The 26,553-nt window shown below is 43.7% G+C and overlaps 1 protein-coding gene across 2 annotated transcripts in view; it reads left to right on the forward strand.

Annotated features, from left to right (window-relative positions):
- The window catches only part of hmgxb4a (HMG box domain containing 4a), a 56,511-nt gene extending 40,293 nt beyond the window's left edge, over nucleotides 1-16,218 (forward strand). For both annotated transcript variants that reach the window (XM_068019387.1, XM_068019388.1), the window contains 4 exons: nucleotides 3,864-3,975; nucleotides 8,345-8,541; nucleotides 9,919-10,041; nucleotides 12,136-16,218. In XM_068019387.1, coding sequence (XP_067875488.1) covers nucleotides 3,864-3,975; nucleotides 8,345-8,541; nucleotides 9,919-10,041; nucleotides 12,136-12,180 — 477 coding nt within the window. In that variant the 3' untranslated portion in view covers nucleotides 12,181-16,218. The remainder of the gene's footprint in view (nucleotides 1-3,863; nucleotides 3,976-8,344; nucleotides 8,542-9,918; nucleotides 10,042-12,135) is intronic.
- Nucleotides 16,219-26,553: the final 10,335 nt, after the last annotated feature.

Below are 26,553 nucleotides of genomic sequence, written 5' to 3' on the forward strand. Positions count from 1 at the left end.
CACACAAATGCCAGACAATGACCATCTCCAACAAGAGAAAATATAACCATCTCCTCTTGACGTTCAACGGTGTTACCATTGCTGAATCCCCCATCATCAACATCCTGGGGGTTACCATTGACCAGAAATTTAACTAGGCTAGCCATATGAATACTGTGGCTACAAGAGCGAGTCAAAGAATGGAAATTCTGCGGCGAGTAACTCAACTCCTGACTCCCCAAAGCCTGTCCACCATCTACAGGGCACAAGTCAGGAATGTGATGGAATACTCCCATTCACTGGGTGAATGCAGCTTCAACAACACGCAAGATGCTGAAACCATCCAGGACAAAGCAACTTGCTTGAGAGGCACCCCATCCACCATCCCCATTCTCTCTTCACCACCGCGCACAGTGGCAGCAGTGTGTTCCACCTACAAAATGTACTGCAGCAACCCACCAAGAATCTGTCAACAGCACCTTCCAAACCAAGCCACCTCTATCACCTTGATGGACGAGGGCAGTAGGCGCATGGGAGCACCACCACCTGCAGGTTCCCTCCAAGCCACACACCATCCTGACTTGGAACTATATCACCATTCCTTCACTGTCACCAGGTCAAATCCTGAAACTCACTCCCGAACAGCACTGTAGGTGTACCTACGCCACATGGACTGCAGCGGCTCAAGAAGGTGGCTCACCATCACCTTCTGAAGGGTAACTAAGGATGAGCTATAAATGCTGGCCTTGCTAGTGACACTCACATCCCATGAACAAATAAAAAAAAAAGTTGATGTGCGTATGAACTTTGAAAAGGCATTTGATAAAGTACCGCATAATTGACTGGCTACAAAAATTGAAGACCATGTAATTAAATGGGCAGTGGCAGTGTGGATACCAAATTAATAAGAGATGGAAAGAAGAGAGTAGTGATGAATGGATTTTCAGGCTGGAGGGAAGTGGTCTGAGGTGTTTCCCAGGGGTTCGATATTGGGGCTACTGCTCTTTTTGATATATATCTGATCTGGACGGATATACAGGGCATAGTTTAAAGGTTTGCAGATAAGACAAAACTTGGAAACGTTGTAAACAGTGAGGAGAACAGAGACAGACTGTTGAAATGAGCAGGGAAAATTTAAAACAAAGTAGTGTGAAATAATACATTTAGGTTGGAAGAATGAGAAGGGACAATATAAAGTAAATGGTACAATTCTAAAGAGAAATAAAAATGGAAAGCGCTGGAAATGCACAGCAGGTCTGGCAACATCTGTGGAGAGAGAAAAACAGAGTTAACATTTCAGGTCTGTGACCTTTCAACAGAACTGGCAAAGGTTAGAAATATAATAGGCTTTGAGCAAGTGAAAAAGGGGAAGAAGAACAAAAGGTAAGGTGTGTGATAGGGCAGGAGAGATTAAATGACAAAAATGTCACAGAATAAAGGCAAAGGGAGTGCTAATAGTTGTGTTAAAAGACAAAGCATTGACCCAGAGAGAGTGTTAATAGCAAAATAATGAACAGCTCCGTCCAAAAGCAAAAACCTGAAAAACAAGTCTAAGACAGGCACATGGTTTAAAATTTTTTAAAAAGGCCGTCGTGCTCTGAAATTGTTGAACTCTATGTTGAGTCCAGAAGGTTGTGGACTGCCTAATTGGAAGATGAGATGCTGTTCCTCAAGCTTGCGTTGAGCTTCACTGGAACACTGCAGGAGGCCAAGGACAGACATGTTGGCATGGGAGCAGGGTGGTGAAGTAAATTGCCAAGCAATTGGAAGCTTGGGGTCATGCTTGTGGACTGAGTGGAGATGTTCGATAAAGCAGTCACCCGACTTGTGTTTGGTCTCACCAATGTAGAGGCGACCGCATTGTGAGCAGCAAATACAGTATACTAAATTGAAAGTACAAATAAATTGCTGCTTCACCTGGAAGTATTTGGGGCCTTGGATGGTGAGGAGAGAGGAGGTAAAAGGGCAGGTATTACAGCTGCAATTGCACGGGAAGATGCTGTGGGAAGGGGACGAGGTGTCGGAGTGATGGACGAGTGGATCAGGGTGTTGCAGAGGAAGCGATCCTTTTGGAATGCTGACGGGAGGGGAGGGGGAAGATGTGTTTGGTGGTGGTGGCGGAAATGGTGGAGGATGATCCTTTGGATGTGGAGGCTGGTGAGGTGGTAAGTGAGGACAAGGGGAACCCTGTCGCGGTTTTTTTAAAATTTAGAGATACAGCACTGAAACAGGCCCTTCAGCCCACCGAGTCTGTGCCGACCATCAACCACCCATTTATACTAATCCTACACTAATTCCATATTCCTACCACATCCCCACCTGTCCCTATATTCCCCTACCACCTACCTATACTAGGGGAAATTTATAATGGCCAATTTACCTATCAACCTGCAAGTCTTTGGCATGTGGGAGGAAACCGGAGCACCTGGAGGAAACCCCCACGCAGACACAGGGAGAACTTGCAAACTCCACACAGGCAGTACCCAGAATTGAATCCGGGTTGCTGGAGCTGTGAGGCTGCGGTGCTAACCACTGTGCCGCCACTGGTTCTGGCAGGGCGGGGAAGGTGTGAGGGCAGAAGTGCCGGAAATGGATGTGACACAGTCGAGGGCCCTGTCAACCACAGTGGGGTGAATCCTTGGTTGAGGAAAAAGGAAGACATATCAGAAGCGCTGTTTTCAAAGGTTGCATCATCAGAACAGATGCATTTTAAGTTTTAAAGAGGGAGCAGGAACAGAGAGATCTGGATTGTACATACCCAAACCTTTGAAGGTGACCGGATAAGTAGATTAGACTGTTTTTTTAAAAAAAGCTTTATAAATAGAGGCAAAGTAGAGTGCAAAAGCAAGGAAATTATTCTAAACCTTTACAAAACACTGGTTATGACTCAGCTGCAGTACTAAGTCCAATTCTGAGCATCACACTTTAAGGACTTAGAGAGGGTACAGAGGACATTTATTAGAACAGTACCGGTGATGTGAAATTTTAGTTATATGGAGAGACTGGAGAAGTTGCGATTGTTTGTTAGAGCAGACAAGTTTAAGGGAAGTTTAGTAAACATGTTCAGAATTACTAAGTATATTGATAGATATAAATAAGGAGAAACCGTTTCGGCTGGCAGGAAATAAACGGGGATAGGGCCATGATCTTACTGAATGATGGAGCAGGCTTGAGGGGCCATATGTTTCAGTTAGTGTTTGCACTGCGATTTTAGTGAGGTACCATGCGTTAAATTTTTAATCTAAAAATTGGAAGTTAAAAACGAACCCTAGAATAAGACCTTAACTATGCACATTTGTAAAAGAAAGCGCCAATTAACACGTTGCCTAAGCAACCACTTAGTTTCAAGCAAAATCAGTACAAGTCAGCAACATAACTTTGCTTCAGTCTCTGTGTGAGCATTGCCAAACTGACCTGGAAATGTGGGATCTGTGTACTTATGTCCACTTGAGCTATCCAGTGCATTTCGGGATTTTGTCTTTGAAATTTATATTAGAGAGGAATTTCCCAGAGTGTTATTTTCGCTTATTGATTCTGGGTTTTTTTCGGTATTTTTTTTTGCCTCTCCCAGGAGATGACAGGGCTGTGGGGATGGGGGGACCTGATACTCTGGCAATTTTAGTGTGGAGCAGGCTTGATAGGCCAGCATGTCTTTTCCTGCCTGTTCATTCTTTATGTTTGTAGTCTTGCTTTCCTGAAAGAATTATCGCGTGTGTGATGGAATCGAGTTGGTGCAAACATGTCAAGTTCAACACTGTGCTTTTCATGAGCTATGCGGGGACCTATTTAAGGCTATCCTTAATTAAAATATTTAATCTTGAATTAGACCCACTGCAGGTTGAGCTTTGTTATGGAAAGTGAGAAGATTTTTGTTGTAATTGTAGGTCTGGAAGCAGAAGTGCCAATACTTGCAGCACAAGCAGAACAAAGCTGAGGCCATGACAGTGAAGCGGAAACTGACTGATCTATTGGAAGAGACAACTGCGAAACAGAAAGGTATTCTTCAGCAGTGAACATGGTTACATATGCACATATGATAGGAACAGATCCAATGTCCTATCCAGCCTGTCCCACGTATCTGCAGTGCCCCGTGAATCACAGTATATTCACTCCCCACCCCAGTCGGAAGCCTTGAGACCTACTGGAAAACAGATTTAGTTGAAAAAAACTGTCACTTTGAACACCGTCTATTCCCTTCATCTTATAAAGCTTGATAAATCAGCCCTATGTCTATGCTTCTGTAAAGCGTAGAATCCCAGCTCTGAACCTGGGTTGGTAACTAAGATACTTTAGACTGGGAATGAGTCTAAAAGACCTCCTCTGCACCCTTTCCAAAGCCTCAATGTCACCCAGCATGTGAGGAGACTGAAACTGGATACAATATTCCAACTGAGGCCTGACAAAGCTCTTGTACAAGGAGAAAGTTTTGTGCTTTGTCTTAGTCAATTGTCCTATAAGTGCACCCTACTCAGTCTAGTGATCATTTTACAGAAGTGATTGATGCACTGGAACACCCAGATCTCTCTCTTCCTCACTAGTTTTAGTAGTTTTCCCTGAAGGGTGTATGCATTGTTAAGACCAGATGAGAAAGGTGTCTCGGGGTCTGTTGCTATCTTCACCTGGTCTTATTGTAACCGGGTCTCATTTTAAAGGCAAAGAAATGAGCACAAACAAGCTTTCTTTGGTTTAAAGAAGAAAAGTGAAATTTATTAAACTTTCTTAAACTCTAATACGGTTCATGCCTACAGATATACAGCACGCCTACGCTAGCACACACATGCAATATACACATGCAGACAGGGACAGAAAAGAGAAGGAAAGATAAAGTGGAACAGTTTGAGGCAATATCTTGTTACTGTGCTTCAAGCTCGCTGTAGTCCTTGATTGAAGATATGGTCTTTCGTTTCGTTGGGGTTCAGTATTCTTCTTCAGCTTTGTTTACGTAGGAGACTTTACTCTCTGAGTTTATGTGTCTTCAATGGTTTCCGAAGCTGGTGGGGGCGAGATGAGGGCAGACAGGAGAGGAGGTAATTCTTGCTTGAGTTCCAGGAGCACACGGAGCACAAATTCTGTTTTTCCAGTTTAAAACTCCCCTAATTGGCCAGCAGATGGTCACGTGACCGACTGGTTTGACCAGGTCTCTTCTGTGTATTGGGGAGGGGGACTGATTCCTTTGTTTCAACACCGTCTGGTACTATGCAAATATCCTTCCAGCCAGGGGCTTGCAATTTTAAGTTTTAATGTTCATGTGGAGAAATCATGTGTGCTTCAGTCTTGGCAGGTGGGGGCTTTGCCTAATAGCATGTTCAACATTAAAGGCCTACTTAGGTCGGGAAAAAGAGCCCGACCCAAACTCGACCGATCAACAGCGGACCCGAGTCCGACACGGCCCGAGTCCCTCCAATTTTTCCCCGAGCTGGAGTTGACCCCACTCGACCTGACCCAAACCCGATCTGACCATCCCTTTACTTATCTTCCGACTGGGAATCTCCACAAAACTGCAGCACATGCGTGATGACGTCACAGTGATGTCACTCGCTCACTGCGCAGACTCAATTTCGTCCCGGACTCCCAGCTCAGGTAACTTTTTTATTTTTAATACTTACCAGCAGAGCATTTACCGTGTGTGTCCGGCCCGACCCGAACCTGACACATGTCGTCGGGTTTGGGTTGGGTAGCAAGCCTTTATTCAATATTCCCCCTGCCCACATGCCTAACTGCAGTTTTCGAAGTGTCTAGTCACGAACCCATTAAGATTCACCTGAAGCAATCGAGCATCGTCTCCACTCGCATATACTTTCGTGTCATTTGCAAACTCACATTGTTCAACACCTACATTATTAATAAAAACTGAAAACAGCAACGGCCCTAACACCAGTCCCTATGGGACACCACTGGTGACCGGTCTCCAAACATTCAGATTCATCTACAAGCACTTCCTGCCTGCAAGTTTCCAGCCAGTTCTCAATCCAGTGCGGTAGATTACCATTATGGCTTTGATCTTGTAGACAAGCCTCTTATGAGGCATCTTATCAAAAGCTTTTTGGAAATCTAAATAAACAATGTTACCAGCTTTCTGTTGTCCATTCTCTTGGTGATTCCTTCAAAAATACAAAAAAACTAGTAAGACAGGACCTCCATTTTTATGAGGCCATGTTGGTGTCACTGACATGTCCTCTGCCGAAGTGGTCAAATCTTACATCTCTAATGATTTCCTCAAGTATCTTGCCTATTCCTGATGTCAAACTAATGAGCCTATAGTCACCTGGATCTGTCTTATCTCCTGTTTAAAGATTGAAACTACATTAGCCTCCTGCCAGTCTAAGGGACCAGCCCCAGACCCCAGTGAGCTATTAAAGACGGGGGCAAGTGGTTCACACAGTACCTGTCCCATCTCCCTGGGCACTCTCAGTTTCTAATAATAGCTTTTCGGTGTTCCACAGAATCAATTACTTCATTCCTGAGGACATTTGTCCTCTTGGACATGGACATTCTTTTCTTTAATAAAAGCAAAATGTGCTTGCTGGAAATCTGAAACAAAAACAGAAAGTGCTGGAAATGCTTAACAGGTCTGGCAGATCTTTGGAGAGAGAAACAGAGTTAATGTTTCAGGTCTGTGACCTTTCATCAGAACTGGCAGAGGTTAGAAATGTAATAGGTTTTGAGGAAGTGGGGAAGAGGGGGAAGTAGAACAAAAGGGAAGATTTGTGATAGGGCAGAGATGTCATGGAACAAAAGGCAAAGGGAGTGGTAATAGTTGTAATAAAAGACAAAACACTGGTCCAGAGAGAGTGTTAATGGCAGAATAATGAACAGCTCTGTCCGAAAGCAAAAACATGAAAAACTACTTTAAGAAAGGCACATGGTTAAAAAATAAAATTAAAATAGACAAAAAAAAGGCAGTCATGCTCTGAATTTGTTGAACTCAATGTTGAATCCAGAAGACTAATCTAACTGGTCGTATATCCTTTCTGTAATGAGGTGACCAGAACTGCACACAGTACTCAAGTTGTGGCCTAACCAATGATTTATACAGTTCCAGCATAATCTTGTCCAGGTACATAGATCGCTAAAAGGTAGTATACATGTTCAAAAAGTCATCAAAGCGCTAATAGAATGTTAGCCTGCATGAGGGGGTTGGGATTCTCACGTAAGGAAGTGATATTTCAGTCGTACAGAGCCTTGGTCAGACCCCATTTGGAGAACTGCACTCAGTTTCGCTCAGGAAAGATACATTTACCTTTGAGGGGATACAGCACAAGTTTACCAGAATGACAACAGGGCTTAAAAGGTTTAAATATGAGGACAGGTTACATAAACTTGACTTGTGTTCCCTGGAGCTTTGAAGGTTTCGGGGTGATCTGATTGAGGTGTTTAAAATGTTAAGCGATTCAATAGGGTAGATACCGAGGAACTATTTCCTCTGGTTGGGGAATCCAGAACAAGGTGTGGCATTATCTTAAAGTCAGAGCTAAGCCATTTTGGAGTGAAATCAAGAAACACTTCCACACAAAGGATAGTGGAAATCTGGAACTCTGTCCCAAAAAGTACTGAAATGATAGATTTTTGTTTGGAAAGGTTTTGTAAACAAATGGAGTTGAGGTAGAGAGCAATCATAATCTAACTGAATGGTGGTATATGGTCGAGGGACTGAATGGTGAGACCCCTTTTGTAGAACAGAGTATTCTGTGATTCACTATGCGCAACGCCACTGGAGATTCAATAAAATACAGCATTTGTAGATTTGTGTGACTTTTAAGAGAGCACGCTTCGAAAAGGATAGAAGATGTGTACTAGGGAATGTCAAACAGGAATTTCCTAGACTTTTCCACCCCAAAATGATCTGGAATGTTTAATGTGGTGTTTTTGCCTCTCCCAGGAGATCACATGATTTTGAAAGGCTTACATTTATATAGCACCTTTCACAACCACTGAACATCTCAAAGTTATTAAATACTTTTGAAGTGTAGTCACTGTTGTAATGTAGGAAACATGGCAGCCAATTTGCGCACAGCAAGATCCGACAAACAGCAATGTGATAATGACCCAGATAGTCTGTTTTAGTGATGTTGATTGAGGGATAAATATTGGCCAGGCCACAGGGGATAACCCCTCTGCTCGTCTTTGAAATTATGTTATGGGATCTTTTCCATACAACTAAACAGGCAGATGGGGCGTCGGCTAAAAGTTTCATCCGAAAGATGGCACCTCTAACAGTGCAGTACTCCCTCAGTGCTGTACTGGAGTGTCAGCCTTGATTTTTGTGCTCACGTCCAGGAAAAGACCAGCGGGTCTTTGACTGTCCATCGTTGTTGGTATGAACCAAGTCTGTGATTTCCTTCTCTTCGTTCTTCCCATATTTCAGGCAGGCAAAACCCTTCGTCTTTGTCCAGTATGGCAACGCCTCACAAGAAATCATCCCATTCGATGGGTTTAGGAGGAACCAGTCACTCCTCTTCCCCAATAAAAATGCCAGAAGCCGATCCAATTGATGTTGCAGCGCACTTGCAGCTTCTGGGCGAATCGTTGAGTCTCATTGGTCACCGACTGCAAGAAACCGAGGTGAGCAGTTGGTGGGAAGTGGGTGAAAAGGAGAGAGGAGTTTTCTTTATGAAGATAAGGGGATTTTCCAGATTACAGCCCTGCAATTTCCTCGAGCATTTGTGTAAAATACCAAATGTTAAAGAGAGAGATTTTAGTATTGCCATACAGTGGTTAACATTTTGTTAGAGCAGCCATCTTTACAGCTTTCTAAGTCTACACACACTACCCCCCTGCCCCGAGCTAAAATACAGTGATGTAAATTCCTTCAATCTCTGCGATGGAGTAAACTAACTTCCTCAGTATTCCCTTCCTCCTTGATGCATTTAAGTAGAAGCTAGTTAAACAAATGAGGGAGAAAGGAATAGGAGGATATACTGATAGGTTGAGACGGAGAGGGATTGAAGTAAGTTCATGTGGAGCATAAATGCCAGCATGGACCAGTTGGGCCAAATGGCCTGTTTCTGTGCTATAAAAGTTCTCTGTAATTTACCTGCTTTTAAAAGCTGACTTTGGTGTTGCTTCACAACTGCCTTGTGATTTACCGACTCTTGTTGATGGTGCCCTTGCGTTATGAGCTCTGGCCCATCTCCTAGGTTATCCAGTTATTTTTTAAAAAATGATAAATTAGGGCATTGGCTGTTGCAGTGGTTTCAACACTGCCCTCTCATCTTGGAGACGTGGTTCAAGTCCAGCCCAGATTGAAAGTCTTTCCAATCTGGTGGCTGTGAGGATCCCAGTGGGCAGGACTTAATGCATAAAACTGTCTCTGATTGGCAATATCATTGGAGAAGCCCTGAGCTGGCTGTTGTGGGAATGGAAGAAATGCCACACTGGTGCATTTGGGCTGTTTCTTTGATGCTGGCCTGCGGTTCATTGTTGGAGCAGAGTAGAAGGAGATATTTAAAAAGAAAATGTTTTTTATCTTGCAAACTGAAAATGCGTCATAGTTGTCGTCCTCACTGTATTCCCTGTTATATGTGAGCTTTGATGGTTTCGGGCTGTTTGACCAGGGCAAGAGAGTCAGATCTGGTCCTGTGCTCCCCCAAGGTCTATACACATTTTCCAGCACCGGTCACTGGATAGCAATCTGGAGCTGGCATTTCAGCTGATTCTTTTTCTCCCTTTCCCCAACTCAAGGATTCTGAGACCAATGTAGCAGTGTGCCCTGTAGTGCTGTCCCCCTTTAGATCACCCAATCACTGTAGAGTGCAGATCGAACCTGGGATCCTCCTGACCCCACTAGCTCAGCAGCTCAGTGGATCAATTTATTGAGCCACCAGGCACACAATGTTTTGTTTTTAAAGTTAAGACTGGAACAAGATCTGACTGTGCAATGTACTTTAGTTTTGAATTCATAGAATGGATAGAGTTGAAACGTCTCTTTCTTCTATCTAGGGCATGGTAGCAGTGTCCGGGAGTCTCTCTGTCCTGCTGGACTCCATAATCTGTGCACTGGGTCCTTTAACCTGCCTCACCACACAAGTTGATCGTCTCAATGGCTGTCCAAAAGAAGTTCTGGTAAATTCTTTTCTTCTCCTGCATTACTCCGAGTATATTTGCCATCAAAACTGAAAAACTGCTCCTTCCGAGTAGACTTGACAATGTGCAAATAGTAATCTGAGCCTGCAGAACTAAGGCCGATGCCTCTCTGCGCTCAGTTAAGCAAGCCTCCTGAGGTAAGGCACTGCCTAGTCCGGTAAGGTCTAGTGTAGGATTAATACACTGGATTGTCCCAAGTTCAAGTTTAAAGGGTATCAGTCATTTTGTAAAGCTGTGTGCCCTGGCTGAGAGTCTAGAACTAGGGGTCATAGTCTCTTCATATGACAGAAGAAGCTGTTTCCAGATAATCAGTGACCAGAGGACACAGATTTAAGGTAATTGCCAAAAGAACCAGAGGGGAAACGAGGAAACATTTTTTAATGTTATGATCTGGAATGAAGGGGCAGTTGAAGCAGATTCCAACAGTAACTTTCAAAAGAGGGTATTACTAGCAAGGTAGGTAAGAGGGAATCAGTGGATGTTGTATATTTGGATTTTCAGAAGGCATTTGATAAAGTACCCCACAAGAGGTTGTTCTACAAGATTAGGGCATATGAGATTTGGGATAACATATTAGTGTGGATTGAGGAGCAGTTAAAGGACAGAAAACGGAGAGTAGTAATAAATGGGTCATTTTCAAGATGGCAGGATGTAACGAGTGGAGTCCCACAAGGGTCAGTGCTTGGGTCTAAGCTATTCGCAACCTATATCAATGACTTCGATAAGGAGATTGAGTGTGATGTATCCAACCAAGTTTGCTGATACAAGTTGTCAAGGGTTATGGGGGCAGGCAGGAAAGTGGAGTTAAAGCCACAATCAGATAAGCCATGATCTTATTGAATGGTGGAGCAGGTTTGAAGGGCTGAATGGCCTATACTCTTGCTCCTATTTCTTATGTTAATACAAAGCTAGGTGGAAAGTAAGCTATGAGGAGGACACAAAGAAGCTGCAAAGAGATATAGACAGGTTAAGTAAGTGGTTAAGAAGGTGGCAGATGGAGTATAATGTGAATAAGTGTGAAATTATTCACTGTTAGGAAAAGCCAGGTATTTTTTGAAAGGTTATTACCTCAAAAAAACTAATAGATTTGTTAAACACGGTTTCCCTTTCATAAAACCACATTGACTCTGCCTAATTATATTGTGATTTTCCAAGTGCCCTGTTGCTGCGTCCTTGATAATTAAACATTTTCTGAAAATAAGTTTCTTCTTTCCTCATCTCCCTTCATTGTAAATACTGGTGGGTGTCATTAGAATGTAAGACTGGGTCTGTTTATTCTGCCACTGTGAACACAGCAGTAGAAACGGGAGGTGAGCACTCCATTGCTGACATGGCAGTATCCTGGTTTTGGATGCTGTCTGGCTGATGTCTTGATGTTTTTTGTGCTTGAGACCTGTTTTACATTGTCTCTGTTCTAGTCTGCTTCCTTTCCTCTACTGAATTTAAAATATCAGCGGGAATCCTGGTCTTCCATTTTGTATGCTGCAGCAGTTTGACGGCTAGTGCACGCCTTCCCATATATTGGATCTTCATTTAGAAGCCTGGCATTGAGTGTTGTCAGGCTATTTTGATTGTGGGCGGACATCATAGCCAAGCCTGGTCCTGTCCAGATGAGTGCAGGGGCCACTGGAAAGTGATGAAGAGGGGAATCCTGTTTTTCCGGGCTGTGGCACTATTTCTTGCCAGAATGGAGATGATTGGGTAATTCACCTGTCAATCATGCCTGGGGCCTGCACTGGGATTGATTTTAGGCACATGCCCTGCTTTTATGGGGAGACGTGCTGTAGTTTCAGTCATGAGTTCTGTTTGCTGTAGGTTGTAGAGAACGCACTCTCTTTACTGCGTAAGTAGATTGGCGGCTGTAAGTCTTGCATCACATCCAACTCATTGGTTGAGGCAGTGGTGTCATTCAACACTCTTTTGTTCCTGTTTGTTCTTTTCTCTACCCATCCCTAGTCCAAGGAGGGCTGAGGAGAAATGGAGCTTGTCCACCACCAATAGGGTAAGATTAGTTCACCATCCGTCTTCCATTATAACTACAGCTTTCTAATAGTATTTTCTTCATCCACCCAGGCACACACACTGGATAACATCGCATATATCATGCCAGGCCTTTGACCTTTAGAGAAATTTGGGACTGGATCAATAGCAGAAAACTGAATAATATATTGTACATAAAGACTGTTCACTGCAGAGGAACACATTTATGTTGTACCTTTTTCCCATAGTATTGTAATTATTGTTGAATGGTGTGAAAAGCCTGGTTTGAAATGGTCAAGACAAGGTAAGCCTGGGACTGGAGACTCACTGGGAAGAATGTGCATTTACCAGAGTGATTTGTCAGATTAACCTACACCAACAGGAACCACTTTGACACCAAATATGAACACAAGCACTGGACCATCTTGTGCTAAAATCTTATTTTTGTCACGGGTATGTGTCATTTTGTAAGTCTGTAATGTTTTAAAAAATGTATATTTACAATTTTTTTTAGAACTGCAAATCTAGAATAAAACGAAACACTGGAAATATGTAACTGGTCAGCTGCCATCTGAAAAATGGAGTGTTGTGATGAAAGATAACACCCACCATGCCAAACCTGCCTTTCGCTTTCAGATGCTGAGCAACCTGTTGTGTATTTGCAGTGTTCTGTGTTTTATTTCAATTATTTTATAACACTGAAAATGCAGCTTGTCTCATGTTTCACAGTGGTTCCAATTCAGTCCTCAGTGAGACTGGCCTTTAATCTAACACCATTTAGCTCCCCATGGATTCTTCCCGTTGTAGATACTAATGAGTATAAATTCCCCACTTTGACAGCAGCTTGCTGAGGAATATAACGTGACTAATTTTTCTATTTCAAGCTTGTCTCCATGCACAGGCAGCTTTCGTACAGGATTCATCCAGTATTTAATAGTTTTTAATATTTGCTTTAGGCAAGCAAAATCTTGTACGATTGTGTCTCTTTATTCATTCAGTTTTGAACTCTTACCCTTTCCTTTCCTGAACAACTTGACTGCTACTTGGGTAACTGTCCTTGATATGTGAGCCTGGACAGTGAGTGTTAGATGGTTATTTCCCATCAGAGCATTACAGTCGAGCCATTCCAGTCCTTACCAATGTCCAGAAATATGCACTTGGCAGCTGTGTCATTGTATAATGAGCAAGAGAGGGGATGCTGACCTTTTATAGGATGGTACAGCTAGAAGGAGGCCATTTAGCCTATCGTGACTGTGCTGGCTCTTTGAAAGAGCTATCCAATTAGTCCCACTCCCTTGCCCTTTCCCCAAAGCCCTGCAAATTTTCCCATTCAAGTTATTTATTGAATCTGCTTCCACCGCCCTTTCAGGCACTGCATTCTAGATCACGACAACTTTCTGTATAAATAATTCCTTTCCGTTCCTTTTGCTAGTGATCTTAAATCTGTGTTCTCTGCTTCCCGACCCGTCTGCCACTGGAAACACTTTCTCCTTATCTACTTTATCAAAACCCTTTGTGATTTTGATTAAATCTCCACAGAACTGAAGTCTCTCATCCCTGGTACCATTCTAATAAATCTCCTTTGCACCCTCTCTAAGACCTTGACATCCTTCATTTTTATTTTTGGTGTCTCCCACCTCAACTGAAACTAATTTTGACCTCATTGTTGCCCTAATTTATTTTTTGCGTGTAAACATTTTACTGCATTAACCAAATAGCATTATTAATAGTATTTCTAGAAACTAATAGAAATTACCTGCCCAATTATAAATGACCTGATTCTGAAGCTGGTTTTGTGTGCATGACTGGCTGTTGCAGTGGGTTAAATGCTGATGGTAACTGCAGACATTATGCTTAATGTTTATTAAACACCTTGGGATGTTTTACTGCATTAAAGGTGCTATATAAATGCAAGTTCTTATTGTTAATGGTACTCTGATCTGTAGGAAGGAAGGTAATACTATTCCCTTGTTATCCTCCATATTTCTCTGTTCTTTACCCAAAGTGTACTTTGGGTAGGATAATACCATTTTGAGGGCCTTTGTGTAGTTGCTGTGGTCCTGTGAACAACTTCGGAAACTAGCATCATTCGCCATGCAATGCACACACTGATGAGAAAATTCCACCGAGTGTGTATTGTGCCCATAATTTTGTACTTGTGTTAATAAGTTAAGATTGCAAAATAGAATTGGAAAGAGCAGGTTGTCGAATTGGCTGATGTTCTAAACATTGAATGACAATTTGCCTTTAACGTGGCAATGCTGTGTTATTCTTGCATTTGCTTGCAGGCAGAGAAGCAGTGTGGGTATAAAGTTACACTGTAATTTCCCCAGTAGTTCTGCAAATGTCACATCATTTAAGAAACCGTAAATTGTTTTTCCACTTCAGTGCAAACGGCTGTAAGTACACAAGAAATGATTTGTTATACTGGCAGCTATCACCAGCGTCATATATTAATTGGAGTATCGTTAACTGAATCAGAACATCATTCCAGCTCTATTGTACCCTGTCCTCAGTTACCCTCATTATTTTAATGAGTGATTTAAAAAATATTCCTTCTTGTAAACCATAGATCTGAGGAGATGAAGAATATAGAGGGCTCCACAATGGAGTTCTGTAAATGCAAATATTTGCAGTGTGAATTGTTGGTATAAAAGTTGCCTTCCCCAAAACAATTTTAAGAGGTTAAATACTATTCAAAGAGCACATATCATTTGATGTATTTGTGTAGATATTCATGTTTTAGGTCTCAACCAGTTTAGGTCTAGGGATGAGTTCGCCTGCTTCTGACCTGGGTTACCTGCAGTGTCCCATCTGTCTCACCAATGACCAGCTGAACATTTTGATGCACGCAATCTGAACTGGATAGGTCAGTTGTGTTTTGGATGTTTGGACAAGAATGTAAACCTGCCCCATTTTTGAAAGAAGGGACACACTTCCATGGATGGAAATTGGATGCCCCTTTATAGGAACCCAAGCACATCTTTCTGAAACAACTGGGATGACATCCTCACAGGTACTTGTGCTACATTTTATTTCCATAAATTCAATTTGGATGCAGGTTTGATCCTATTTCGCTAAACTATGGGTTGTCATTTACTGAGGGGTGTTTTGGTCAGTTGGTGTGAAGGAATATAGGAACAAAAGGAGGCCATTCAGCCCCTTGAGCCTGTTCCACCATTCAGTTAGATCATGGCTGATCTGTATCTAAACTCCATTTACCCGCCTCAATTCCACACATTCTGCGTGGGTCATGCATTTAGTATCCAGTCATGTCATGGGCCATCTGTATCTGATGAGTGATGAGGCTTTGCGTACCAGCGCTCAAGCCTGAACGGTCCCCGGGGGGTACAGTAACTCAGAGCTGCTGCTGAATAGGAAGTTGTGAATCCAAATAGCGTAAAACATAAGGTTATAGGCGCCTCGTAACCCAAAGCAGATCCTAGGTATTGAGGGCCCAGAATATAATAAGTTAGACATTAAATTAATGAGTTATGGTAGGTCAGAGGTGATAGTTGATAATGAAAGAAACAGCTTGGAGAACAAAAAGTAATCAGCATGTAACCCACTTGGAGTAGAAGATTTCTTCGCCTAGTCCAACTCTATTTATTAAAGTCTAATTGCATGTATTCTTTCACCTCTGGGATCAGAATTCCGATAAAGCCCAGACTTTTGGGATAAAAGTCTCCTCTATCTCTTCTGGCTAACTGAGACCATGAGGATGCCAGGTGTGTGTATAGGAAATGTCAAACGAATGCAATAGAAGATATTGTTGGAGATTGGGCTTAGGGCATGTTATTGGAGCTGAGTAGCAGGAGCTTTACTCTCTGCTAGTATCTGCCCTTTGCTGTCTGCTGTATCTGCCCTTTGCTCTCTGCTAGTATCTGCCCTTTGCTCTCTGCTGTATCTGCCCTTTGCTCTCTGCTAGTATCTGCCCTTTGCTCTCTGCTAGTATCTGCCCTTTGCTCTCTGCTGTATCTGCCCTTTGCTCTCTGCTAGTATCTGCCTTTTGCTCTCTGCTAGTATCTGCCCTTTGCTCTCTGCTAGTATCTGCCCTTTGCTCTCTGCTAGCATCTGCCCTTTGCTCTCTGCTAGCATCTGCCCTTTGCTCTCTGCTGTATCTGCCCTTTGCTCTCTGCTAGTATCTGCCCTTTGCTCTCTGCTAGTATCTGCCCTTTGCTCTCTGCTAGTATCTGCCCTTTGCTCTCTGCTAGTATCTGCCCTTTGCTCTCTGCTAGTATCTGCCCTTTGCTCTCTGCTAGTATCTGCCCTTTGCTCTCTGCTAGTATCTGCCCTTTGCTCTCTGCTAGTATCTGCCCTTTGCTCTCTCCTAGTATCTGCCCTTTGCTCTCTGCTGTATCTGCCCTTTGCTCTCTGCTAGTATCTGCCCTTTGCTCTCTGCTAGTATCTGCCCTTTGCTCTCTGCTAGTATCTGCCCTTTGCTCTCTGCTAGTATCTGCCCTTTGCTCTCTGCTAGTATCTGCCCTTTGCTCTCTGCTGTATCTGCCCTTTGCTCTCTGCTAGTATCTGCCCTTTGCTCTCTGCTAGTATCTGCCCTTTGCTCTCTGCTAGTATCTGCCCTTTGCTCTCTGCTAGTATCTGCCCTTTGCTCTCTGCTAGTATCTGCCCTTTGCTCTCTGCTAGTATCTGCCCTTTGCTCTCTGCTAGTATCTGCCCTTTGCTCTCTGCTAGTATCTGCCCTTTGCTCTCTGCTAGCATCTGCCCTTTGCTCTCTGCTAGTATCTGCCCTTTGCTCTCTGCTGTATCTGCCCTTTGCTCTCTGCTAGTATCTGCCCATTGCTCTCTGCTAGTATCTGCCCATTGCTCTCTGCTAGTATCTGCCCTTTGCTCTCTGCTAGTATCTGCCCTTTGCTCTCTGCTAGTATCTGCCCTTTGCTCTCTGTTAGTATCTGCCCTTTGCTCTCTGCTAGTATCTGCCCTTTGCTCTCTGCTAGTATCTGCCCTTTGCTCTCTGCTAGTATCTGCCCTTTGCTCTCTGCTAGTATCTGCCCTTTGCTCTCTGCTAGTATCTGCCCTTTGCTCTCTGCTAGTATCTGCCCTTTGCTCTCTGCTAGTATCTGCCCTTTGCTCTCTCCTAGTATCTGCCCTTTGCTCTCTCCTAGTATCTGCCCTTTGCTCTCTCCTAGTATCTGCCCTTTGCTCTCTGCTGTATCTGCCGTTTGCTCTCTGCTAGTATCTGCCCTTTGCTCTCTGCTGACTGCTGTATCTGCCCTTTGCTCTCTGCTGTATCTGCCCTTTGCTCTCTGCTGTATCTGCCCTTTGCTCTCTGCTGTATCTGCCCTTTGCTCTCTGCTGTATCTGCCCTTTGCTCTCTGCTGTATCTGCCCTTTGCTCTCTGCTGTATCTGCCCTTTGCTCTCTGCTGTATCTGCCCTTTGCTCTCTGCTGTATCTGCCCTTTGCTCTCTGCTGTATCTGCCCTTTGCTCTCTGCTGTATCTGCCCTTTGCTCTCTGCTGGATCTGCCCTTTGCTCTCTGCTGGATCTGCCCTTTGCTCTCTGCTGGATCTGCCCTTTGCTCTCTGCTGAATCTGCCCTTTGCTCTCTGCTGAATCTGCCCTTTGCTCTCTGCTGAATCTGCCCTTTGCTCTCTGCTGCATCTGCCCTTTGCTCTCTGCTGCATCTGCCCTTTGCTCTCTGCTGCATCTGCCCTTTGCTCTCTGCTGCATCTGCCCTTTGCTCTCTGCTGAATCTGCCCTTTGCTCTCTGCTGAATCTGCCCTTTGCGCTCTGCTGCATCTGCCCTTTGCGCTCTGCTGCATCTGCCCTTTGCTCTCTGCTGCATCTGCCCTTTGCTCTCTGCTGCATCTGCCCTTTGCTCTCTGCTGCATCTGCCCTTTGCTCTCTGCTGCATCTGCCCTTTGCTCTCTGCTGCATCTGCCCTTTGCTCTCTGCTGCATCTGCCCTTTGCTCTCTGCTGCATCTGCCCCTTGCTCCCCGCTGCATCTGCCCCTTGCTCCCCGCTGCATCTGCCCCATGCTCCCCGCTGCATCTGCCCCATGCTCCCCGCTGCATCTGCCCCATGCTCCCCGCTGCATCTGCCCCATGCTCCCCGCTGCATCTGCCCCATGCTCCCCGCTGCATCTGCCCCATGCTCCCCGCTGCATCTGCCCCATGCTCCCCGCTGCACCTGCCCCATGCTCCCCGCTGCACCTGCCCCATGCTCCCCGCTGCACCTGCCCCATGCTCCCCGCTGCACCTGCCCCATGCTCCCCGCTGCACCTGCCCCATGCTCCCCGCTGCACCTGCCCCATGCTCCCCGCTGCACCTGCCCCTTTCTCTCCACTGTATCTGTCCTAGGAACACATGCTGGGTGCCAGAAATGTACTAGTATACCTCACCTGATGAACTCAAAAAACACTCGGCCATGTACCTTTCCCTTTGCAACACACATTAAGCCCAACACCCCTCTCCCCAGATAGGAAACCACACTGTATCCATGGGCCGTGGAGTGTTGCTGAAGTGATTTTATTTTTAACATACACGATGGCTGTAGTATTGAGATTTTCATGGATCATGTCGTTTTTCCTTTGCCATCGCTGTGGCACCATAATGATATCAGTAACAATTTCCAAGTACTGCCCTCCCCCATATAAGTTGGGAGTTGCCCATAAGATTTATATATCTTTATTGTACCTTTTTAAAAAAAAAAGAAAGAAAACCATGTAAAGATTTAGAAAATTTGCTGTTTTTACTTTGAGCTTTTATAAAAAGTGCTCCCTGGACTGTCTCGAGTTGCGCACTGTAAAATGGAGCTGTGCTATACGTATTATGATATAAAAGATCATGAGTTTTTGTACTTGAGTCAGTCTCTGTCTTATTATTTCAATAAATTGTGTCCATAATTGCCCCAACACCATGGCAACATTGGGAATAGCAGCTGGATGTGTTAGCACTGAATAATGGAGAGTAATTCTGTGCACAGAGAATAACATCACACAGTGATTAATGGCTATCAGGTATTGATCACATGGACAATTGGCTATTTTAACATGGGAGATTAGCACCATCACACCTGATTCTGCCTTCACCTGATATTCATACATGTGCATCACTGACAGAGGTAACTGGATAGCATTCAGTATTGGGAGTCTTGTCGAGCCCAGTAGAGCTGAGTCTAGTTTTAGTATCCCTGCTGCTATTCTGGCTGGTTTAAGCTAACCCAGCACACAGTGCTGGTCGATCCTTCATGGATAACTCACTGAATCATCAGTGTTTTGTTTTTAAACTAAAGTACGCTTGTTGATAGCATTGACATTGGGAGCACTGGTGAGGGTGAATGCAGGTTTGAATTCTGCTCCCCTGAACGATCTGAAGCACAGCAGGGAGATGAAGACAAAAAGAGGGAGGGGTGATGGGGGAAGGAAGGGGCAGATAGAGGCACCAAGTCATGAGTTGGAGACGCTTTCTGCCCCTGCCTCTGGGTTGCAGAAGTGTCAGCAGGCAAATGAACAGAGTGGTTCAAATCACAGACAAGCAAATCTACATCCCCTCCCCATCAAAAAATGGTGGAATTCATATGGAAGACAAAAAGAGGAAATCCAAATGTAGATGTTTTAATGCACATTGTAAAGGAAACAAAAAATTAGCATCATGAGAATAGCATTAACTGATGCAGCTCGATCAGAATTAACTAGTAATGTGTATAAAACTTCCAGCAGGTTTTGACACATTAGGAGAATGCCAAGCACTTCGAATAGTGTCAAGGGGTATTATGTATCCACCAGTGAGGATAGATGTGGCCCCGGTTTAACATCTGATCCAAAAGATGGCATCTTTGACCCTATGTCCTGCAGTGCAGTGTCAGCCTAAATTATGTACTCAGATTTTGAATCTACACTCCTGACTCAGGCGAGATAGTTACGATTGAGCTGAGGCTGAGTGAACAGGGGCAGTGACATTAATTGAAAACAACACCAGCAGGTAAGCATTTAAATAGAAAAGTTGGTCAAACGGAATATTTTGGGTTTGATCTGAGGAATGCAATTGCTTAGTCTCACAGCTGGGAGCATGTAATAGACCTTTAAATAGCAAGGAATGCAGATGAGATCTGGAGACAAGTTCAAAAGGCAGTATTAACAAGACTTAAAATTGTGGTATTTTAATTACCCAAAAATAGACACGGATTGGGAGATTTAGTGATCAGGAGGAATATTCTTTTGCGGTGTGTTTAAGGATGTTTATTGAGTCTGATTTTTCCTACACCAACAAGGAAGGAAGCACCACTTGATCTGATAATGATAAGGCAGTGGAACCCTCAATGTAAGAAACCATTTGAAAACACTGAGGCTAATATGATTAGGATCAGTGTGAAAACTATAAAGGAAAAAAAATGAAGCAACTTATAGTGAAAAATGGATCTTTTCCTAGATTAAATGGAAGGAAAAGTTAACAAATGGAGCTGTGTGTCAATGAGGGAAATATTTTAACCAGAGTTGGAATGGATACAAACCAAGTTCTCAATAATTGAAAAGGTTGGTGTTCCAAGGATGAATAGGGAAATTAGATTAAATTTGAAACTTAAAAAAAATTCTTATATAAAGCCAGGAAAAATATACAGAAACATCACAAAATGGGAGATGAGAAAGGCTAAGGCGGTGTATGAGAGAAAATTGGTAAAAATCATCAGTAATATAAATGCTTTCTATAGGTATCCGTATCTCCAACACAGAAGTCCTCGAGGCTGCCAACATCCCCAGCTTGTGTACACTACTGAGTCAGCGGTGCTTGAGATGGCTTGGCCATGTGAGCCGCATGGAAGATGGCCGGATCCCCAAAGACACATTGTACAGCGAGCTCGCCACTGGTATCAGACCCACCGGCTGTCCATGTCTCCACTTTAAAGATGTCTGCAAACGCGACATGAAATCTTGTGACATTGATCACAAGTCGTGGGAGTCAGTTGCCAGCGCTCGCCAGAGCTGGCGGGCAGCCATAAAGACGGGGCTAAAATGTGGCGAGTCGAAGAGACTTAGTAGTTGGCAGGAAAAAAGACAGAGGCGCAAGGGGAGAGCCAACTGTGTAAGCCCCGACAAACAAATTTCTCTGCAGCACCTGTGGAAAAGCCTGTCACTCGAGAATTGGCCTTTATAGCCACTCCAGGCGCTGCTTCACAAACCACTGCCCACCTCCAGGCGCGTATCCATTGTCTCTCGAGATAAGGAGGCCAAAGAAGAAGGGTATATTAATGATAAGACAGTCACAGTAGAGTGTGGCCCATAAGAAATAAAGGAAGCAAGCTTGTATCATAAAGTGAGGTAGAATCCTGAATTTCAGTTTTCTTGGAGAAAATGATATTGTGATTGAGAACGGATAATAGAGGATATTATTCAATGAATTACATAGAATGTACAACACAAAAACAGGCCATTCAGCCCATCTGGTCCATGATGCTTATGCTCCTCGAGCCTCCTCCAACCCCTTCTGCATCTAACCCTATCAGCAGAACCTTCTCCTTTCTGGTACTAAAGAAGTTAGACAAACTCAAATTAAACAGGTCATCAAGATAGTTTACATCAGCAGGTCCTGAGGGAAGCTAGAGAAAAAATAGCAGAGACTTTGACGATAATTTTCCAAAATTTGCAGGTGCTGGCATTAGCTTGAAGATAGCAACCTTGTCTTTGAGTCAGAAGGTTGTGGCTCCAAGCCCCACTCTCAGTATTTAAGCCCAGGATCCAGTCTGACGCAATTGGATGGGATGTTAAACTAAATCCCATCTCAGGATGCAGAAAGAAAGACTTCACAGAATCACAGAATTGTTATAGCACAGAAGGAGGCCATTGGACCATCGTATCCACACCAGCTCTCTGAAAAAGCAATTCCCTCAGTCATTCCCCTGCCCTCTCCCCATAACTCTGCACATTCTTCCTTTTCATATAACAGTCTAATTCCCTTTTGAATGCTTCCATTGAACCTGCCTCCACCACACTCTCAGGCAGTGCATTTTAGACCTTAACCACTCGCGTGAAAAAGTTTATCTTCATGTCACTTCTGCTTCTCTTACCAAACACTTTAAATCTGTGCCCTCTCTAAGGGGGGATAGGCTTCTTGATCCTTTCACGAGTGGGAACAGTTTCTCTCTAAGTTATAAAGAGAGATTGGATAGGCTGGGTCTGTTTTCTCAGGAGCGAAGGGGGCTGAGAGGGGACATGATAGAGGTATATAAAATTATGAGAGGGATAACTAGGGTAGATAGCCAGAGTCTGTTTCCCATGGGAGGGGTGACTAAAACTAGAGGGCATAGATTTAAGGTGAGAGGGAGGAGGTTTAAAGAGGATCAAAGGGGTAAATTTTTCACACAAAGAATAGTGGGTATCTGGAATGAGCTGCCAGAGGAGGTGGTGGAGGCAGGAACAGTAGCGACATTTAAGAGACGTCTGGACAGGTACTTGAATGAGCAAAGCATAGAGGGATATGGAATGAATGTAGGCAGGTGGGATTAGTATAGATAGGCATTATGGTCGGCATGGATGCGGTGGGCCGAAGGGCCTGTTTCTATGCTGTAAGTCTCTATGACTCTACTCTGTCCAGACCCCTCATGATTTTGCATTTATATATAGTGCCTTTCACAAGCACAGTGCTATATAACTAATGAAGTACTTTTGAAGTGTCGTCACTGTCACAACATGGGAAGCACAGCAATCTTCCACAAACAGCAATGTGATAATGACCAGATAATCTGTTTTTCTGATGTTGATTGCGGGATAAATATTGGCCAGGACACCAGGGAGAACTTAATAATGAATTAAAAGCAAAATACTGCGGATGCTGGAAATCTGAAATAAAAACAAGAAATGCTGGAAATACTCAGCAGGTCTGGCAGTATCTGTGGAGAGAGAGGCAGAGTTAACGTTTCAGGTCAGTGACCTTCAGAACCAGGGAGAACTTCTTGCGCTTCTTTGAAATAGTGCCATGGGAATTTTTTACATCTACCTAAGAGGGCAGAGGGGGCCTTAGTTTAACATCTCATCTGAAGGCATCATGTGTGACAGTGCAGCACTCACTCAGTACAACACTGTGGGGTGCCAGCCTTGATTGTTGTGCTCAAGCCCTCGAGTGGGACTTGAACTCACAACCTTCTGACTTAGAAGTGAGAGTGCCACCAACTAAGTCACAGCTGACATAAAAGACCCCATGCGACTATTTGAAGAAGGGTAGGGGAGTTCTTCAGGTCTTCTCGCTAACATCCATCCTTCAATGAACATTAATAAAACAGATTATCTGATCATTTATATAATTGCCATTTGTGGGATCTTTCTGTGAGTTTTTTTATTCTTTCGTGGCCAGCATTTGTTGCCCATCCCTAATTGCCTTTGACAACAAGGCCATTTCAGAGGGCAGTTAAGAGTCAGCCACCTTGCTGTGGGTCTGGAGTCATATGTAGGCCAGACCAGGTGAGGACAGCAGATTTCCTTCCTTAAAGGACATTAGTGAACCAGATGGTTTTTTTTTATGACAATCAGATGGCCCCATTACTGAAGCCAGTTTTTAATTCCAGACTTTTAACTAATTAAATTTAAATTCCAGCAGCTGCTGTGGTGGGATTTGGATCCAAGTTCCCAGGGCATTAACCTGGGTCCCTGGATTACTAGCTCAGCAACATTACGACTATGCCACCATCTCCCCATCTCTTCTGTGAGCATGTTGTTTTTCCATATATTATAACTGACTACACTTCAAAAGTGCATAATCAGCTGTGAAGCGCTTTGGGACATCCTAGCTCTTGACAGGCACTATTAATATGAAAGTTCAACTTTCTATCAAAGTAAAATTCTGAACGGTGGCAGATATGAGCATTCCGTTTCAGAATAGGAGTTGAGGGTAGGAAATGAGTCTTAGTTGGTAAATTCCCAAGTTCGAAGCTTTCAATCCCAAATGCCTCTTACCTGTTAGGTGGATGGTCAGTTTCAGCCCTGCTAAAGTTGTGTTGTGTTTACTGATGTGCAGGACCACCATCCTTAGAGTTAGGTATTTCACTGAAATATTGATGTTAGAGTGTGTTGGTTCTGTACTTGTGTCCTTGGAGTTGTGGAAAGCAGACAGTACTATAAAGGTTAAGTGTATGATACAGCATCGAAGAAAGCCATTCTGGCTCTTTGAAAGAGCTGTCCCAATGAGTCCTGCTCTTTCCCCATAGCCCCGCAATTTTCTCCCCTTTTTATATTTTTTAACCGTTAATTTTATTCCCCTGCAGGCACTTCGATGCTCATGGGCCTTTTGAGTTAGTTGCAAACAGTTTGTTTCCCCAGCACCATAATTGGCGCTAACTAGCTTTCTGATGAGAATGATCATATCTGCCGTGTTTGGAAGTGAGTCATGCTAAATCAGGCTCTGCTCACCCACTATGTGCAGGTGGAAACAGAGGTGAATGCACTGTGCTTAGTACTGTTGGAGGCTCCTCCTTGTAAAGGATATGAAAATGGTCGATGATCTGTTGGATGCTGCTTTCTCTGAAGTACCCCCATCACAGGATCTTGGTGAACAATGGGACAAGCAATGTCTCCCCTTAATCAGTGAGATTTGGAGAGGGCACACAAGAGATTTACCAGAATGGTACCAGGGATGAAGGATTATAGTTACGTGGAGAGACTGAGGAAGCTGGGGTTGTTCTCCTTAGAGTAGAGAAGGTTAAGAGGAGATTTGATAGAGTTTAAAATCATGAAGGGTTTATAACAAAGAGAAACTGTTTTCAATGACTGAAAGGTTGAGAACCTGGGGCACAGATTTAAGGTAATTGGCAAAAGAATGACAGGCGAGATGAGGAAAAAGATTTTTATGCAGTTGAATGGTTAGGATTTGGATCGCACTGTCTGATTGGGTGGTGGATGCAAATTCAATAGTATCTTTTAAAGGGGAATTGGATGAATACTTGAAGGAAAAGGTTGCAGGGATATGAAGAAGATGGGGGAAGTGGGACAAACTGGATTGCTCTTCAGAAGAATTAGCACAGACTCAATGGGCTGAATGGCCTCCTGTGCTGTGCTATTCTATGATTAAAGGATTCACAGACAGGAAGGACTGAGAAGGAGGGTGAATTAGAGTGAGTGAATTCAATGTTACATCTGGTACAGAAAGAGAAATAATGAGAGGGAAAAAAGAGTGGATTAAAAGGGAGAAAAAAAAGGACAGAAAGGAAAAGCAAGAAAAAATACAAAAATCTCAAATTTGAAAATTTTTAAATGCTCCTAAAACAATTCACTACCTGAAGGAATGAGACCTCATAACTAGAATTGTTTACTTTCTGGGGCCCGAGAAGTTGACCGGCCATCATTTACAATTATCGCATTGTTAAAAGGGATCCTTTAGCTGATAATTATCAGACCTAATGTTCTGCTTCATGGCAATTTGATCGTTCTGTAAATTTAATTTATATGCAATTCTTTGCTCCAGCCACTAGAGGGTACCCTGACCCATCCAGATCTGCATCTGAAGCTACGTCAAAATTGTAAACTGCACATTTCCCATTGAAGCCTTTCTGAATTCAGGCAACATTAGAAAATCCAGACTCATTTGTCTAATGTAATACAAGATGAAGTCACTCTCCCTGGCAATCTTATGAGGCTGAACTGATCTGTTCATAACCTTAGTGTCATGTTTGACCCCGAGTTGAGCTTCCAGCTACATATCTGCGCAATCACTAAGACTGCCTATTTCCACCTCCATAACATCGCCTGGCTCTGTCCTTGCCTCAGCTCATCCGTGCTCTGTTACCTCTCGGCTTGACTATTCCAACACACTTGTGACTAGCCTCCCGCAATCTACTCCCCGTAAACACGAGGTCATCCAGAACTCTGCTACCTGTGTAACTCGCACTGAATCCCGTTCACTGACCTGAAATGTTAACTCTGCTCCTCTCTCCACAGATGCTGTCAGACCTGCCGAGTATTTCCAGCACTTTTTGTCTTTATTTCAGTCTTCCAGCATCTGCAGTATTTTGCCTTTGTATTAGGGTAGTCATAAAACCATTCAGTATTAATCAAAGTCGCTGTTTTAACACGGTTCAGGCCACAGGTCAGACTAAATCAGGAGTACTGTGCCCACTTTTGGTCTCCCACATGATGGTGGGTGATGTAGTGGTCTTGGAAAAGCTGCGGAGGAGAGCTACAAACATGATCCCTAGTTTAAACAACCTCAGCTACTCAGATAGGCTCAAGGACCTTGGTGTGTTAACTTTAGAGCAGCGTAGACTTAGAGGTGGAGGTCTGTAAGATAATTAAAGCACGAGGTTGTGTTCCTATTAACAGGTCATTCCAGTTTAACAGGTCAGGGGAGGATCAGGAGACATGAGTTTGAACTGTGTGAGAGGAGGAATATTGAAAAAGTATTTACAGCACAGAAACAGGCCATTCGGCCCAACTGATCCATGCTCCACATAAGCCTCCTCCCACCCCTTTACTTTTCACCCATCAGCATATCCTTCGATTCCTTTTCCCCCTCCCCCCCCGGCCTCACGTCCTTATCTAGCTTCCCCCTGAGTGTGTCTTCGCTATTCGTC

Source organism: Heterodontus francisci, chromosome 41 (assembly GCF_036365525.1).
Source record: "Heterodontus francisci isolate sHetFra1 chromosome 41, sHetFra1.hap1, whole genome shotgun sequence".
Lineage (NCBI taxonomy): Eukaryota > Metazoa > Chordata > Chondrichthyes > Heterodontiformes > Heterodontidae > Heterodontus > Heterodontus francisci.